General features: G+C 47.1%; 1 protein-coding gene across 1 annotated transcript in view; it reads left to right on the top strand.

The window, feature by feature from the left end:
• Positions 1–14,479, top strand: part of LASP1 (LIM and SH3 protein 1) — a 63,437-nt gene extending 48,958 nt beyond the window's left edge. Inside the window, exons 5-7 of the mRNA XM_036755111.1 lie at positions 7,943–8,096; positions 8,760–8,878; positions 10,604–14,479. Of these exons, the coding sequence (XP_036611006.1) occupies positions 7,943–8,096; positions 8,760–8,878; positions 10,604–10,777 (447 nt within the window). The 3' untranslated portion in view covers positions 10,778–14,479. The remainder of the gene's footprint in view (positions 1–7,942; positions 8,097–8,759; positions 8,879–10,603) is intronic.
• The last annotated feature ends 2,482 nt before the right edge of the window (positions 14,480–16,961 follow it).

Raw genomic sequence — 16,961 nt, 5'->3', positions numbered from 1 at the left:
GGCTACAAAATCAAATGATTTCTAAGAGCCTTTCTAGCCCCGCAGTTCTTGGATATTCTTCAATTTCAACTGTGAAGACTCTTCCTTCTTCCATGATCTTATTTCCCTATGAGTGTTGGAGTATGATTTTGGAGAGCTCTGCTGACCCCTGCCCTCCCTTCCCTAGTCTCACCCCAGGGAAGCGGGGTGACCATCCATGAAGGGAGGGGGGCTGTCACTTCTTTTTGTCTCTCTTTTTAAAAAAATTTATTTTTCGTTTCCAACATTCACTTTCACAAGATTTTGAGTTCCAAATTTTCCCCCATCTCTCCCCTCCCCCTCCCCCAATGTGGTGTGCATTCTGATTACCTCTTCCCCCAATCTGCCCTCCCTTCTATCACCCCCTCCCCCCCATCCCCTTCCCCTTCTACTTTCAGGTAGGACAAGATAGATTTCTATACCCCATTGCCTGTATATTTCTTCTTGTCTCTTGACTAACGCCGACCACCCCTCTGGTCCTCTGTCCTAATGGAGAAGGATGCAAAGCCCCAGATAACACAGAACAGCAACTGTGGCAGGACATTAGTATCTGCATGGACTTTGGGAGGTACCATTTTTATTACAACATCTGAATTTCCTTAGAAAAATGATTGCTGGGGCAGCTGGAGTCAGGAGGATCTGAGTTGAAATCGAGCTTACTTTGTGACCCTGGGCGAGTCACTTAACCCGACTGACTCCAAAAAATAAATAGAAGAACAAGAGAAAAATATTTGGTAACATTTATCTAGAAGTCAGTTTACAAAATAAATGCTTTACCTGCATTATCTCGCTTGATCCTCCCAGGCACCTTGGGGAGGTAGGTGTTACTATTATATCATCACCACTTTGTAGATGGGGAAAATGAGAGGTTGTAACTTGCACCGGGGTTACATGGCTAGTAAATGTCCAAAGCCAGCTTTGAACTCAGGTCTGTCAACTCCAAGGCCAGTGCCATATGCACTTCCCACCTATCGCCTCAGTGCTTCGTTGTTCTTGGCTCTTATTAAAACCACTCTGAGCATCTAGTGGGCAGGCTGGCCCAGGTTGGGGATATGTTGGGAGGACACTGGCCCGGGATTGGATTCAATTCAACAAATGTTGATGAAGCATCTGCTTTTTTCTTTTTAAAAATAGTATCTTATTTTTTTCCAATTACATGTAGAGACAAATATTAACATTCATTTAAAAAAATTTTTTTGAGTTCCAAATTTTCTCCCTCGCTCCCTGTAATAGCAGTTCCTGTGATGAAAGCAGGTCACATGGCCTATTAGTGGGTGGGAAAGATCTTCAAATCCAAATTGCTATTACACTCCCCAAGATGGTAAGCAAGGTTATATACGCACAACTATATAAAACATTTCTATTTTAGTCACGTAAAAGAAAACACAAACCAAAAGTAAAAAAGCATGAAAAAACAAAGTGAAAATAATTTGCTTCAATCTGCATTCAGACTCCATAAGTCTTTCTCTGGATGCGGATAGCCTTTTCCATCATCATGAGCCTTTTGGAGCTGTCTTAGAAACTTGCATTGTTGAGAACAGCCGAGTCTTATCAAAGTCAGTCATCGCACAGTGTGACTGTAACTGTGTACAATGTTCTCCTGGTTCTGCTCACTTCACTCAGCATCAGTTCATATAAGTCTTTCCAGGTTTTTCTGAAGTCTGCCTGCTCATCATTTCTTATGGCGCAATAGTATTCCATTGCGTTCATGTAACACAGCTTGTTGAGCCGTTCCCCAATTGATGGGCATCCTCTCAATTTCCAATTCTTTGCCACCAAGAAAAGAGCAAGCATCTACTTTTTTTCTTCAGTGTGGTACGGCCGAGAAGGGGTCAGCCTTGGAGTCGGGAAGACCTGGGTTCGAATCCTGACTTTGAAACACACTGGCTGTATAACCTTGGGCAAATCGGTTAAACCCCTCAATTCTCCCCCCAGGCAATAGAAGGTGGAGTTAGCTACAAAGGAGTTGCTGACTTGTGAGTGTGGGGGGAGTTTTCACATTGGAAGTACTCTGCATCAATGAAATTAGAGGTCTGGACCTCCGTCTTTCCTCCCATTATGTAGTAGGTACCGTACTAGACAAAAGCAGATTACTATTCCCGCTCTGGGAAAAGTTTGTACTATTATTAAGAAAATGTACCGTGGCTCCTACAACTACTGCCGCAAGGAACTATGGGGAAAAATGGGCTTTGAAGTCCGAAGTCTTGAGTTCATATCCCTATATGTCACTGTTCACATGACCTCGGTCAAGGCGCTTTCTTAGCTACAGTTGTCCTTTTGGACTACAGAGAGTCGGTTCAGTGAATAGAGCATCAATCCGGAAGACTCGAGTTCAAGTCTTGCCTCACCCTGGATAAGTCAGTTGCCCACCGAGTCAGCCTCAGTTTCCTCATCTAGAGAGTTGGACTTCATGGCTTCTCGTAGCTCTAAATTTCTGATCCTCTGAGCCCTTGAATCACCCGGATGGAGCTTACTGGTCATGTGACAGCCTGTAATTCACTCTGCCTCAGTTTCTCCATCTGTTAAATTGGATAGAAGCGCTCCTGCTACCTGCTTCGCAGGGCAATTCTGAGGGAAACGCTTTCTCATGCTAGAGGCACTATGGAAATCTATTGTGACTGCACCGTCCAGGAGGAGAGGCTGAAGGACACAGGTTATCATCTTTGTTTAGTGTAAAGCAGGTCACGTGGGTCATAATGAGCCAGGTGCTCTGTGTGCCAGGGGACTTCTCCTCACAGATCTGGTGCTTCTCTGGCCATGCTGCCCTGATGCCGCATAAAACCAGCTGGAGAATGCCTTCCTCTTCACGGTCAGGTCTACGTCAGCGTCTCCCAGGGCGGACAATTAGCAAATGGCAGCAGTGCTGATAGCGATTGCTATCTGTCCAGGTGTGAATGTCTCTGCCGTAGTTGGCTCCCTCCTTCACCGTGGGGATCTCGTCCCTGGGCAGACTCTGTTCCCAAGGGGGTGCTCAGTTTGTATCGGGGGTGGAGATAAAGATGTCCAGAGCAGCGTGGGGTCAGAAGCCGGGCACAGAGCTGCCAGCTTAGACCCAGCACAGCACAGCATGGCAGGGCTTAGTGCTTCTCTCAGAGCATCTGGAGTCCTGGGGAGGGGTAGCGGGGACAGGGGGCGGCTTCCCCCTCAGCCTGTGGCTTACTCTGACATCTAGGTCACAATATACATACAGGCCTTTCTGTTTCCTTAGATGTGAAGCCTAAACCACATTGCTTGGATGTTTGTGTATGGGAAGAGAGCGGTACCCCGGGCTGGGGCACCTCCAATAATAGTAGGATAATAGATAATAGATTCAGAGCCGGCAGGGACCTTGGGGAAACTGAGACCTTCACAGAGTTGCACAGTTGTCCCAGGCAGGATTTGATCTTGGCTTTCTCATTGCCTCTTTTCAGCCCTGAGCTTTCTTTCCGGTAAGGGAAGACTTGCTGTAGGAGGGTCTGAAGTTAATCACAAGAGAGAACTTCTAGGCACTGAGAGGGACTAAAACCACTTTCTCAGCATAGGGGGAGAAACCCAGAATAAATTCTCATCTGGCCAAGATAGCAGGGAGATGGACAAAGTTACTTTAAGGCTCCCAAGCCTCAGAGTTCATCCGGGTTGTTAAATATAATTGTTAACCCTTCCTGCTTCCCCCTTTGCCCCCTACCAGCTATACCGGGAGTTGGTGGGCAGGCCGCTTGTTCCTTTCCACTTGATAAAAGCCATTCCCCCTGCCTTCGTTGGCAGAGACCCAAGTGTGCCTTCCTTGTGGTCTATGCCCCTAGACTCCTCTGGTGAAGGATCTTTTTCTCCAGAGAGAATAATTTAATTTTAGCATAGGAAGGAATCCTTGAGGTAATTTAGCGAGTTAAAAGCCACATGAAAAAAGAACCAGTAGCTACAAGAGTGGTCGGGAGATGGGGAAGCCACCACTGGTACTCCTCCACAGCCATCTCTGCCACAGCCAATACACAAAAGAAATCCCCACTATAATATAAGTGACCAGTGGCGTCCCCAAGGACATCTGACCAGTGAGCAGCTGAGCCAGGATTAGAATCTAGTTCTCTAAGATCCTGTGGAGTTGGATCACTCTCTAGCCCCAACTTAAGTGGCTCATTGGCTTGGGGCATTTTAATTAGATCAGTCAATAGGCATTTATTCAACTCTTACTATGTTCCAGGCACTATACTAAATGCTAGAGATACAAAGCAGAAACAAATCAGTTCCTACTCTTAGGAGAAATTCTGATGAGGGTGACAGTATACATGTCAAGCATTCCATACGAAATAATATAGAAGAGATGAAAGGTAGCTTTAGCAGAGAAGGCCTTAGCTGCTTGGGGGACTAGGAAAGACTTCCCGGGGGAGATGGCCCTTGAGTTGAGCCTAGGATTTTAAGAGGCGGAGGTTAGGAGGGAGAGTATTTTAGGCTTGGGGGGGACAGCCTGTGTGCAAAGGCAGGGAGGTGGGAAATGATTGTGAGAGGAACACCTAAGAGTCAGGTATGGCTGGTCTGTAGAGGTCAGGGAGGGGAGTAATGTGTTAAAAAGACCGGAAGGTAGGAAGGGGCCATGTTATTTATTAAGTGCTTTAGATGACAAAGAAAGGAGTTTATATTTGATTATGGTGGTAACAGGAAGCCTTTGGAGTTCACTGAGAGGAAAAGTACCATGGTAAGACCTGTGCTTTAGAAAACCGTGGAGTAGAGACTTGAGGCAGAGACCAGGGTAGGAGGCTATTGGAATAGTCCAGGCACAAGGTGATGAGTACCTGAACTAAGGTGGTGTCTGTGTGCCTGGGAGGAGCTGTGTTCAAGAGATGATGAGAATGCTATTGGACTGGAACGTGGAATCAATGAGAGACAGAAGAGGAGTTGAGGATGACATTGAGGGACTAGATTGGCTATGTGGGATGGGGGGAGGAGTGGAATGGAGAGAGGAGGGAAAACAAAGAGAAAGGGAAAGGTAGGGGGAGAGAGGGAGAAGGAGAGAGCTGAGGTGACGCCGAGGCTGTGAACCTGGGTGACTGGAAGAGCATTGGTGCCCTGGACCGTAATAGGGAAGTTCTTAAGACACTGAAGGGTTTGGGGTAGGGGGAGGGGAATGAGTTCAGGTTACCCTTCTTCCTCTCCCTTCCCTGCTCCCACTGAGCCCTCTCATATAACAAAGAAAAGCAGTTAAGCAAACCAAACCAACCCAATGTGGGCATGATCCACTCCCCCAGGCCCCATCACAATGGAGGTATTTTTCATTATCTCTTCACAAGGACAAAGACTCACTCCCCTTGCATTTTGCAGATTGAGAATAACACTGAGTCATAGAAATTAGAGTTGGATCTCAGAGGTCATTTAGTCCAACCCATTCATTGAAGGAATCCCCACTATGATACAACTAACTGATGACTTGATCAAAGCTACCTAATACTAGTACTCCTACAACCCAGGGAGTTTGGTCACTGTCAAATAATCTCTTTTTAAAAATTTAATATCAGTTTTCAGTTAGTGAAAAATCTACCTTCTCTCCCCTTTACTTCTTCCCTCCTCCAACCCCTCCCAATTAAAAAAAAACCCTTATAGTAAATATAGTTATGCAAAACAAATAACCACATTGTCCATCTCAAAAAAAATGTCTCCATCTGTACTGAGTTCATCGCCTCTCTCGTCAGGAGGTGGGTGGCATGCTTCATCATGAATCCTCTGGAATCAGGGTTGGTCTTTGCTCCAGTCAGGTGTTTTATCAGGTGGTTTGTCTTTATCATATTGTCATTACTGCAGAAATTGTTCCACTGGTTCTGCTGACATCCTTCTTTTTTTTTTTGTTTTGTTACGTTCATGTACCATCATTTTTGGTTCAGCTGTTCCCCAGTTGTTGGCTATCCCCTTAGTTTCCAGTTCTTTGCCGCTACAAAAAAAATCTAGCAATTTCTCTCATCCCCCATCTTGGGATGTTTGAGTTGCGGTTTGGTCTAGAGGTAGAGGGATGGATCAGGTGACCTCTGAGGCTCTCCCGGAGCCAAGACTTGTCTGTACTGTTTATATCCGTGTTGGAGATAGTTATAAGGAACCTCCAACTTTTTTCTTTATCATGAGTTAAGGACTTTGCCCTGTATGCTTCCTTACACTAATGGAGGTCTCCCTTAGTTCCCCAAATTTAGCATCCTTCTTGTCCCCCAAATTTTTCTTTTTATTATGAATGTCACAAATATCAGCAAAACATTTCAGTAAACAAGGAGCAGAAAAAGAGGGCCGTGTACAAAGCTACAAACCTGTAGTTTTTAAGTGTACGACAGATTCGGCACATCCGTTGCAAAGCTGTCCTGCCTGTCCGTGTTGCCACCCATCAATCATTAAACTTTTATCAGGTGCCTGGTATGTGCCAGGCACTGTGCCTCCATTCGATCTTCCCTCTGTTCCCATCTGTGCATTCTGAAAATGTTTCATTGATGCTGCCTTTTTTCCATGCTAGCCTTTCACATCTCTCCCTCCCCCAAAGCAGGGTCTGACCATCAGGTTCTTTCCTATGCCCATTAGGGCCACCCTCCCATCATCTTAATCTTTTAGTGCCACCTGCTGGACAAGCGTAAAGCAGCAGCAGAATTTACCCTCATCTGACCCTGATCTTCTTAAGTATCCTTGAAACCCCAGGGGAGTGATGGGTACTGCTGTGGAAGGTCTCCGCTCCTTTAGGTTTAACTGGACCAGAATCCCGCACACTCTAAAATTTGGTGGTATCTTTGGAGATACCAGAGAGAGTAGAGGAGTGGGCAGGGAAGGGCTGACCTCACTGAGCCTCCTGTATACTGTTCAAGGGAGAATCAGCCCTTCATTTAGTCACTCTGTACACATGTACTTCATTGTGGTATTGTTTACCTCTGTCCATGTCCAGTCTCTCCTGCTAGACTTAGCACCTGGGCGGGGGCGGGGGGGGGGGTGGAGAGGGAGCGAGGAAGGGATATCCATAGTGGATACTTTAAAATAAATGTTTATCTACCAGGGGTCCGAGGCAGAGAAGTCCAGCACCTACCAAAATACAGATAGCCTTTTTTGTGAGAAGCAAAGTGGAAGCCTTGGAGCACCTTTGTTATGGGAATGTAGCAGAATTTGTGTGGCCGGGAATGATGTATGTGAGAAAGTCAGAGAAATGTGGGAAGATTCACTGGAAATAAAGAGCCATCTATCTAAACTAAAGAGCACTGAAAGGAAGCCAGACTGACTAATTTTAATAGCAGTTGTGGTACCTACACACACATAATGAAACAGATCTCCTCTCTCTTGGCTGAGAGGTAGGGGCCTATAGGAGCAGAATGTTGCATACTTGATCGGAGGAGGTCAGACAGCAGCTATTTTTGTTTGACTGCTCTCTATTGCTAGGGAGGGTAAAAAGCAGAATAGGTAGGTAATAAATGAAGAATGAATGGATGATTTTTAACTTCCTAGCTCCAGGATGGTACCTTTCCCACAACTGATGGGGAATCCTTGTTTGATTAGGGCAGGGGTGGGGAACCTTTGGCCTCAAGGCCATGTGTGGCCTTCTTGGTCTTTGGGTGCAGCCTTTTGACTGAGTCCAAGTTTTATAGAACAAATCCTTTTGTTAAGGTGATTTGTTCTGTGAAGTTTGGATTCAGGCAAAGAGCCGCACTTGAGGACCTAGAGGGTCTTGAGGCCGCAGGTTCCCTACTCCTGGACTACAGTGAGAGTTTAGGAATTTTCTGCTTCTTTTCTCTCTATCCCTTCTGGACCCTCACGAAAGAGAGAGACAGGGCCGGTCTGACGTACGTGCCCCTGGCCGCTTGGATTGTGTCCCACTGCTCTCATGTCACCTCTGTTTAACTGTCAGAGGCGGGGGAAGTGCAGTCTCCGGCCTTGCTTTACCTGTTGGCCCCCTTTCCCCGCCCTTCCAGCCTCTGCCTCATTTTCCTTTCTCCCCCAGATAAAGTATCATGAAGAGTTTGAGAAGAGCCGGATGGGTCCCAGCGGGGGCGAGTGCTCTGACCCCGAACGCCGAAATTCCCAAGACAGTAGCAACTACCGTCGACCCCAGGAACAGCAGCAGCTGCCGCATCACATCCCAGCCAGCGCCCCTGGTAGGAATGGCTAGGGAGAGGGCATGAATATCCAGAGAGGACTTGTCTGGGAGCCTGGGAGAAATTAGGCAAGTCCCAGTCAGGGGGTCAGTCCGTGAGCCCCTTAGTGCATGGTGATGGGTGTGGACCATCTTAGCACGTGGCTGTTAAGCCTCCTTGCCTTCTGAGCTCATCCCCACAGGGTCCTTTGGAGCAGAGATATCCTGGCTATCTCTGTTACCATATGCAGCCCTCCACAGGTACATGATCCTAACTACACCCTATAAGCAGGATCCAGTGTTAGGCCAGTGAAGGAAGGAAATCTAAAGTCTGTCCCCATCCTAAGAAAGCCCCTTCTTTGCTTGGGGAGGGGGCCCTTGGGCCCTACATTTAGGAGTTCCCAAACAGAAACAAGATCAGAGGAATGAATTCTGTAGGAGCACATGGTCAAGAGTCTGAGAAGACTTCCTGAAGGAGGCGAGTTTAGAATTAGGACAAGTAGGGCATGACCTGGCAGGAAGCAGCCAGTATCCCAGGTATGGGGAATGAAGGCCCCCGGCCAGTCCACAGGCCAGAATAAGAGAGAGAGTATTCTGAGTAAGGTTATGGGCTGTGGGTGGTGGGTGGAAGATGTTAGCACAGGGCCAGTGGACTTTGTGGTCTTGAATTGGTGGTATCTCTCAGTTTACCAGCAGTCTCAGCAACAACACCAGCAGCCGCAGCAGCAGCCATCACAATCCTATGGCTACAAAGAGCCAGCTGCCCAGGTCTCAATACAGCGCAATGCCCCTGGAGCGGGCGGGGTGAGTACCGTGACCCCCAGAATCACAGTGTGTGCATTAAAGCCAGGTGAGGATGGATTAATTTGGGAATACCATTTTTAGGTTGGCCGAATCATTATTCCTGTCCCTCCATTTCCGCAGAGGGGATGGATCCTCCATCAGGAGTATTTATTAAGCATTAGACACCCTTAAGGAGGTTAGCATGGTATCCTGGAAAGTGGTAGACTTAGGAGACAGGCCATCTGGGTTTGAGCCCGCCTGGTCCGACACTTACAAGCTGCAGTGACCATGGGATCCTCATCTGTACAACAGGAATGACAGGGGATGTTTTCAGTAAGCCTAGGGCACTCTAGAAAGTGGGAGCAGTTAGCTATGACCGTGCTATTTTTGGGTGACTCAGGTGAATCTTGTCTTTGAAGGCCCTTCTATTACTTTGCTTTGCTAGACTGTATTGGACTAAATGACCAAGAGTATTATTCCAGATCCCACTGAACTCGCCCCTCTTTAATACGCGGGACACCCTTCTAATAATGGGAATGCTTGCATCCTCCATGGATTACCTTTGGCTCAATCATATGGATGTGGAAAAAGCCCTAGTCTTTTCATCAGGTTTGCATCTCAGCTCACTTATTGTGTGGCTGTAGGCAAGCCTCTCTCACCTCTCTGAGCCTCAGTCTCTGCGTCTGTAAAATGTGTGTCATGTTACTTGCCCTACTTACCTCATAGAATTATTGTTAATGTATTTATTAAGTACCTACGGAGGCAACTAGATGGCACCATCGTTTAAAGAGCGCCTGCCCTGGGGGACCTCAGGAAGACCCGTGCTCAAATTCGGCCTCAGACATTTACTAGCTGTGTGACCTTGGGCAAGTCACTTAAATGCTGTTTGCCTCAGTTTCCTCACCTGTAAAAAGGGAGTGAGTAATAATAGCACCTATGTCCCAGGGTTGTTGTTGTGAGGACCGAAGGGGATAATATTTGTAACTCTTCACCTCCAGGCTGGCCTGTGGAAGGAGATTAATAAATGATTATTTCCTTCCTTCCTTCCTGCTCTGGGCAGGGCACTGTGTAAATGCTGAGAGACAATGGGGAGCTGTCCACTGGACGTGAGAGTTAATTCCGGGGTTCTAGGAGCAGAACCAGCACTTCCCAGGCCCTCACTGGAAGCCTTCCCGGCCTTCGGGGACCTGCCAGGGCCGGACCTGACACAGCTTTCCAGAATAATTAACAATGATGATGATAATTATGACATTAATAGAACATTATAAAATTTGCAAAAACGCAAACCCAGGTCTTTCTAACTCCAAGCCCAGCGCTCTTTCCACCAAGATGATAATATTTGGCATTTATATAGCTTTGTATAGAGAGAGTCACACAATGTAATCAATAGAGCACCGACTTGGGACTCGGGAAGACCTGAGTTCAGATCCTCCCTCTGACCAATACTCATTCTGTGACTCTGAGCTTTGATGTTCGCAAAACACTGAGTGTATAACTTCCCTTATTTGATCCTCGCTGTGATGCCCACTGAGGTAGGCTATTGTTATGTCTATTTTATAGATAAGGAAACTGAGGCTTTCCCCTTCTGCATTAGATTTGGCTCTTGAAGGGTACGAAAGCTCTGGGCGCCAGGAGGTGGGGTGGATGTAAGAAATGGGCAGGGAGAAGGAGAACCTAAGCCTTTTGGCCAATGCGGACGTACATCTAGCCCTTCCCTCTTCCTCTTCCCCGTTCCTCCCCCTCCAGAAGCGGTACCGTGCTGTGTATGACTACAGTGCAGCCGACGAGGATGAGGTGTCGTTCCAGGATGGGGACACCATCGTGAACGTGCAGCAGATCGACGACGGCTGGATGTATGGCACTGTGGAGCGCACCGGGGAAACAGGCATGCTTCCTGCCAACTACGTGGAGATCATCTGAGCCCCGCGCTGCGCCACCCCAGCTCCTGTCCTGCCGCCCGCCCACCTCATCTTCAATGCATTCCTCCATCGCGCTCCTGTGAGACGTGAACCTCTCTCTCCCCGTCAGTAGTTTCTGTTTTTTAGACTCTGAGACAGGTTGTTTTTCCCCCACTCTCAGTTTCTTTGGCCAATTTAAGCTGTTTCCTCTCGCTGAGCCCTCTCACCCTTTTCTGTAGGCCTACTCTCCCATAGGGATTTATCCTTCTCTCCTCTCCCTCGTCTTCTCTCTGGGTTTAGCGAATGGGAAATCTCATCCAGGAGGGGAGCGTAAGGTCGTGGGGGATGGATGGAGGGACAGGGACAGGTCAGTGACTGAGATTCCATGTGGCCTCTTGGGAACAGTTGCTCCTGATTTCTCTGTCTCCTTCCTTTTCCTTCTCTCCACTGGACCTGTCCTCTCCACCCTTTCCCCCAAGCAGAATAAACATTCCAGGGTTCCTGAAGTTCCTCGTCCTCTCTCAGCTTCCTCTGAGGCTGGGACAGGGAAAGGAGGAATAACAGGGTCTTAGGGACCAGTGAGAGGTTGGTCTGTTTCTCACAAGGCAAAGCTTGGGTTTGTACTGGGCTTTCTTTCTGTGGCCTTTCCACCTCTTGGTCTTGTTCATCTCCTTCATTAGCTTCCATGTTTGTATAGAGCTAGGATCTTCATTATCTAAAAAGTGAAAAGTTGGGGTGGGGAAAGGAGATTCCCAACCATTCCTTCAGTTTCAGGTTTATCCATTCTTTCTCCCCACCCCAGCCCTGTTTTCTCCCTCTTCACACTGTGACTTAACCGAGGCATCCAGATTCAAATAGTGTAGCTTAAAGAACAGACCTGACCACAGTCCCTGTTTAAACATTTCTGTCTTTCAATTAACTCCTCACAAGAAGCTACAGAACTCAGAGAAGTCTGTGTCTCACCTTCAGTGCCCCAGAGCTAGGGCAAAGCAGGGGATCAAGGAGGCATACTGCAGGACATCTGCTTCCAAGGGGGCTGGAGCTCTTCTCTGTCCCAGCACCTCGTGTCTGGGCATCAGTAGGGCAAAAAAGAGGGAGCAGGGTGGGAACAAATGCAACACCTTAGATGGCAGATCCAGGCCCAGCTTCCTTCAAGGGCTTTCTATGGACCTGATCAGTGCCTATTTCATGATTATTCCCATTAATGCTTCTTTGCTGTCTTATTAATCTATCATAGAGGAGAACATGGTAGATTGGGGTTCTCTGGCCCCACATTTCTTTCCTGCCCTACCCCAGTCTGGTTGCTAAATGAGCCCTGAGCTTTGCTAACTTGGCAGGAGCCTCGGTGTCTATGGCTCTTCATACAGGGAGAAAGGGACATCTATGGGTCGTTCCGTGTCCCTTTTCTATGTGTGGGTCACTGTGTACCCATCTGACTTCTCCCAACATCTGCCCAATATGGAGGTTGTTGGAGGAAGGGAAGAACTAATCTGAGAGTAATGGCTGTCCTAGACTTTTTGGATTCCTTCTCTTTCTGGTCACCCTTCCTCACCCCCCACCACAGATCAAGTAAGCATGCCCATCCCTCTGTCCCCCTATTCTGTCTGCTGGGTAAAAATACCTAAGTGTACATAATGGTGGGAAACTGGGAAAGTCCCCTTCCTTTTGTATATGATTTTACAAATCAAAAGAAGTGCCATCTGATTGGCTTTGTAGAACTGCCCCACCCTCCCACCCCCCATCTTTGGAATGGGAACAAAGGAGAGGAAATGGGGATGAGTTCTTTCTCCTGAACAGATTCACTGTACGACTAAGTGCTTGTACCCACTCTGACCCTCACTGGCTGTTCAGGACTTCTGGGTAGGGGTATGGATGACTTGGCACTTGCCCAGCCTCCCCTCCCCCCCTCCCAGCCCCCTCACCTCCCAGGAATGGGCAGCATGGCCTCTCCTGCCCTAACTCCCCAAACACCCACCAACACAGACCTCCACTTGGGGGTTGGTCCCAGGACAAACCTAATAACTGGAAACTGCTCCCCCAAAGCTGGAGCTCTGGCTGCTGGGGGAGGAATGGCAAGATGGTGCTATATCAAACTTCCCTTCTTCCCATCACCAGCAGCTGTGGAAATCCTCCCTGGGCTCTGGAGGGTCAAGCCTCTTCCATGTCTCTGGGATCTGGGTGTCGCTTCCGTCAGTTCTTTGTCTCATTTGGTCCCAAACGCCCTCACCAGCCTCTCCACCATCCAAGCGGCAGTGATATCTTTGTACATGCGATGAGAGTGATCAAAGAAAAGAGCTCATTTGACAAGCACCAAATCATCAGGGATTTTTTTTTTTAGAATGTGGTTATGTGTTGGCACTAGAATGTTTTCCAAACATTGCTGGGGAGCAGCATTTCCTGCCTCAGCCCTTTTTCTGACTTTGTCCCAGCTTCACAGAGAAGGAGATATGGTGGGATAGCAGGAGTGTTTCAGGTTGGCAAGCTGAGGGACTTGGGATGCAAGAGGAAATATCAGTGCCTTGGCAAGTTTCTTTCTGGAGAGGCAGTCCAAGAAGCTAGAGTGGGGAGTTGGCCTATTTCATGAAAATCTCAAAGCACAGTGTTGACTCTGGGACCAAAGACTGTTTTGAAGAGTTAGGGTTGGTTGGTGGGAAGAAACAGTACAGATAGAAGGGAAGGCTTGAGGGACGGCAGCAATAGGACAAAATAACCTATTTTCACACATCTCAGTTTACCTCCTGTAAAGAGCCAATTTGAGCCTATAGACCCCTCCGACTTGTTTTTCATAATCTCCTCTTTTCCCTGATCTTGGGATTAAGATACAGTGGGATACAGGGTTGTAGTGGATTTCTCACCATCAGTTACTCCCCAAGCAGTATAGTGGGGAGTAGGGTACAGGGATGGGGTGGGAAGGGTGGGGAGGGGGAGAATGTTGGACTGGGAGGATTTCTCATTAAAGGTCTGTCATACCTGAGCCTGGCATGATGAAGGTGTTTCTGGCCTAGGTTCTCCCTGTTCCAGTAGGGGTGGCAGCCTGGGATCTCCTTTTCTTAAAGTCCTCAGCTCTTAAAGTTAATTCTGATCCAGGAAAAACAAAACAAAACCACAACATAACTGTAATGTGAATTTTACTCAAATGGGACCAAAACCAGAAATATTTGCAAGAAAGGAAGATGGTTAAGAATTGTGAATTCTCTGTGACACTGGTTTACTTGTTCTCTTATCTCATTCCCTCTTTTTCCTTTTCTCCCTCGCCCCTTCCCCTTCCCTATATTGGGGAGTCCTGGGGGGCAGGGAAGAGAATTTCTTCTCTGCTTGATTTCTGCCTTTCCTCTCACATACGCACTTTTGGGCCTTTGTTTATAACTGAAAAACACCTAAACCTGTATTTAAAAAAAAAAAGTAAACAGAAATGACCCTGTTAGATTTGCCTCTGTGTAAACACTTTTTCCATATGTGTGTGTGGCGTGTTCATTTGAAGCTTCGAGTTGTGTTTTTAGTGCTGGGCTTTGGAAATTAATCTTTTTTATTTGGGGTTGTCTTTTTTCTCCCCCCCCCCTTTTTTTTTGGAGGGGTGGTGGTGGTCTGTTTTGGTTCCCTCCCTGTGGGCATGTGCCCAGGATCAAATTTTTCTGGCCTTTTTAATTCAGAATGGTTGATAGACCCACAAGGGAATCCTCTTGGCGACTCAAATCAAAATAAAAATATAATTTTTACCTGCTGACACAGTCTGGATTCATTGGCTCTGAGATTTCGCTGTGGGGTGTGTGTGTGTTTGTTTGGGAGATAGGGTAAGGGGCAAGGGACATGACTTAGTGCCCCTTACTAAGGAAAGGTGACTAGGGCTTCGTCCAGGATACTAAAATTTAGAAAAGCTGGCACTCCTTGCAGTCCTTCAACATCAGCAAAAGAACAGATGTTAGCAGCTAGTTAACAATAGTAAACTCCTGGTTGCTCCAGCACATTTTCTTCAGGAGGCTTGGGATGACAGTGAAAGCTGGGTAAGCCTTTCCTACCCTCAGTTTTATGCCATCTGATGACGTGAAACTGCACCACAGGCAAAGATGAAGGGTTCCAGTACCTAAAAAGATCGTTCAAGTCCCTGACTTTTTATTCATCCTCTATCCCCAGCACAAACGAGATCTCAACCAAGAAAATCTCTTACCTTCAGGAGGTTGAGCTGGAGAGGGAAAGACATTCAATGGAGATGAAAAGGTTTCTCTTAAGATGCTTTTTGTAATTAGGACATGACACCGTGGGTGGAAGGAGTGCGGTAGAAAGTAGAAATACCAATTTGAGAACTGAAAGGGATCCAGGGTCATCTGGCCCAACTCAAACCCAAGAGGAATCCTGACTATAACATGAAGGGAGAGAAGAATAAGCATTTACATAGAGCACCTACTATGTGCCGGGTACTGTGCAAATATCTCATTTGCTCCTCAAAACAATCCTGTGGACGTAGGTGCTGTTATCCTCACTTTACAGTTGAAGAAAGTAAGGCAAATGGGTCGAGTGACTTGCTGAACGTCACACAGTGGGTGGGTCTTCCTGACTCCAAGTCCGGGGCTGTATCGCACTACACCACCTCACTGCCTCTAGGTGGGATGGGGGATGGGGAGATGTCATCCAGAACTTATGAAAACTGAGGAGGAGAAACCTACCACCTCATCAAGATAGCATGTTTCCCTTTGGATGTCTCTAATGTTAAAAGACCTTTTCCTGACATAAATATTAAATTTATCCCTGCAACTTCCACCCAATGCCCCCTCCACAGGTCTGCACAGCCCCCAGGCCCCTCTGAGTGTTTTCTATGCTAAATATTTTCAGCTTCTCTGAGTTTGACCATCCTCTTCATTCTGAATCTATCCTTTCTACAAGAATAATGCCAGATGCCTTATCAAACACTTGGCTAAAATCTAGGCTCACTATATCCACAGAGTTGCCCTCCCCATCTACTAGTTCAGTGACTCCTCAAAAAATGAAAGGAAATAAGGTTGATCTGGCACGGCCTGTTTCTGATAAAGTCGTGCTGGCTCTTGACGCTGCTTCCTTTTCCAAATATTCCAAATATCAATGATATTTTCTAAAATTGTCCGAGGAATCGAAGTCAAGTTCAGCGGCCGATAGTTTGTGAACTGTGTTCTCTTTGTTTTCTGGGGGAAGGGGCCAGTTACCCGTCTCTAGTTTTACTGACTTCTCTCAGTTTCCACAGCATTTTGGACATCTGAGGGAGTGGTTCAGCTATCACATCTGCGGTTCTTTAGTACTGGAGAATGCCACACATCTGGGTTGGGTAAAGTCATCAAGGGCACCTTACTGCTCTCTACTTTCTTGATGATCCTTGCTCTTGTTAATTTGTTTTGTTTTCTAAAGGTCACTTGTGCCTCAAAGGTCATTTCTCTTGGGAAAGAAGAATGGAACTGTGCCACAGTTTTCACTTACCACCACCATCATCTTATCGATTCCAAGCAATAGTCCTAGTCTTTCTTTGATGCTCCTTTTTCTCCTAACAATCTTTCTGACTGCGTACAGGCCCAAATGGAGACCTTCACCCCTTACCCCAAAACAGTTTGTCCACAGGCCCTGGAAAACCCCACCTTGAACTCTCCTTGAATCTTCCCACTTGATCTGGCTTTTCATGCCCAAATCTGTTACCTTTAACCTATCCTGGCCCTCCATTGTCTGTCACCTTGGGATTGCCTCAGGCTACTTCCCACCCTTGACTCTATCAAAATACCTATACCCAAATCTGTTACCCTTAACCTAGCCTCTCCAGGTAGCCTTCAGCTACTTCCCATCCTTAATCCCATCCTCTTGGTTCCTGGAGACCTCTAGTCACTCCAGTCCCATCAAGATCCTTAGACTCCTCCTCAGATCCTCCCTGGACCCCTCCACCCCAGACTACTGGACCACCACTAGATCCCTCCCACAGTCTTTCTATATATGAGATCCATATTGCCTCCATGAAGGTGCTCAGATTCAATCTCGCTCAGATTCAATCTTGCCGCTTCTCAATACAAGCATCACAAATGTTCAGGCTCCTGAAGAGTCTATCCAATATGGCAAATCTTTAATCAACTTTGGTTTTCTTTGGCTGAAAGAAGGCTTGGGTCGAATTCATTCGGGCAGGACCCGGCGTGTTGCTATTTTGTGGTCCTTAGCACCCCTAAACCTCAACATTTCCAGTGAACTTAGCTTCCCTTGAC

The sequence above is a fragment of the Trichosurus vulpecula genome, chromosome 4, assembly GCF_011100635.1.
Source record: "Trichosurus vulpecula isolate mTriVul1 chromosome 4, mTriVul1.pri, whole genome shotgun sequence".
NCBI classification, from domain to species: Eukaryota; Metazoa; Chordata; class Mammalia; order Diprotodontia; family Phalangeridae; genus Trichosurus; species Trichosurus vulpecula.
Note: the sequence above shows the minus strand (reverse complement) of the source record. Positions and strands in the feature narration are given on the sequence as shown.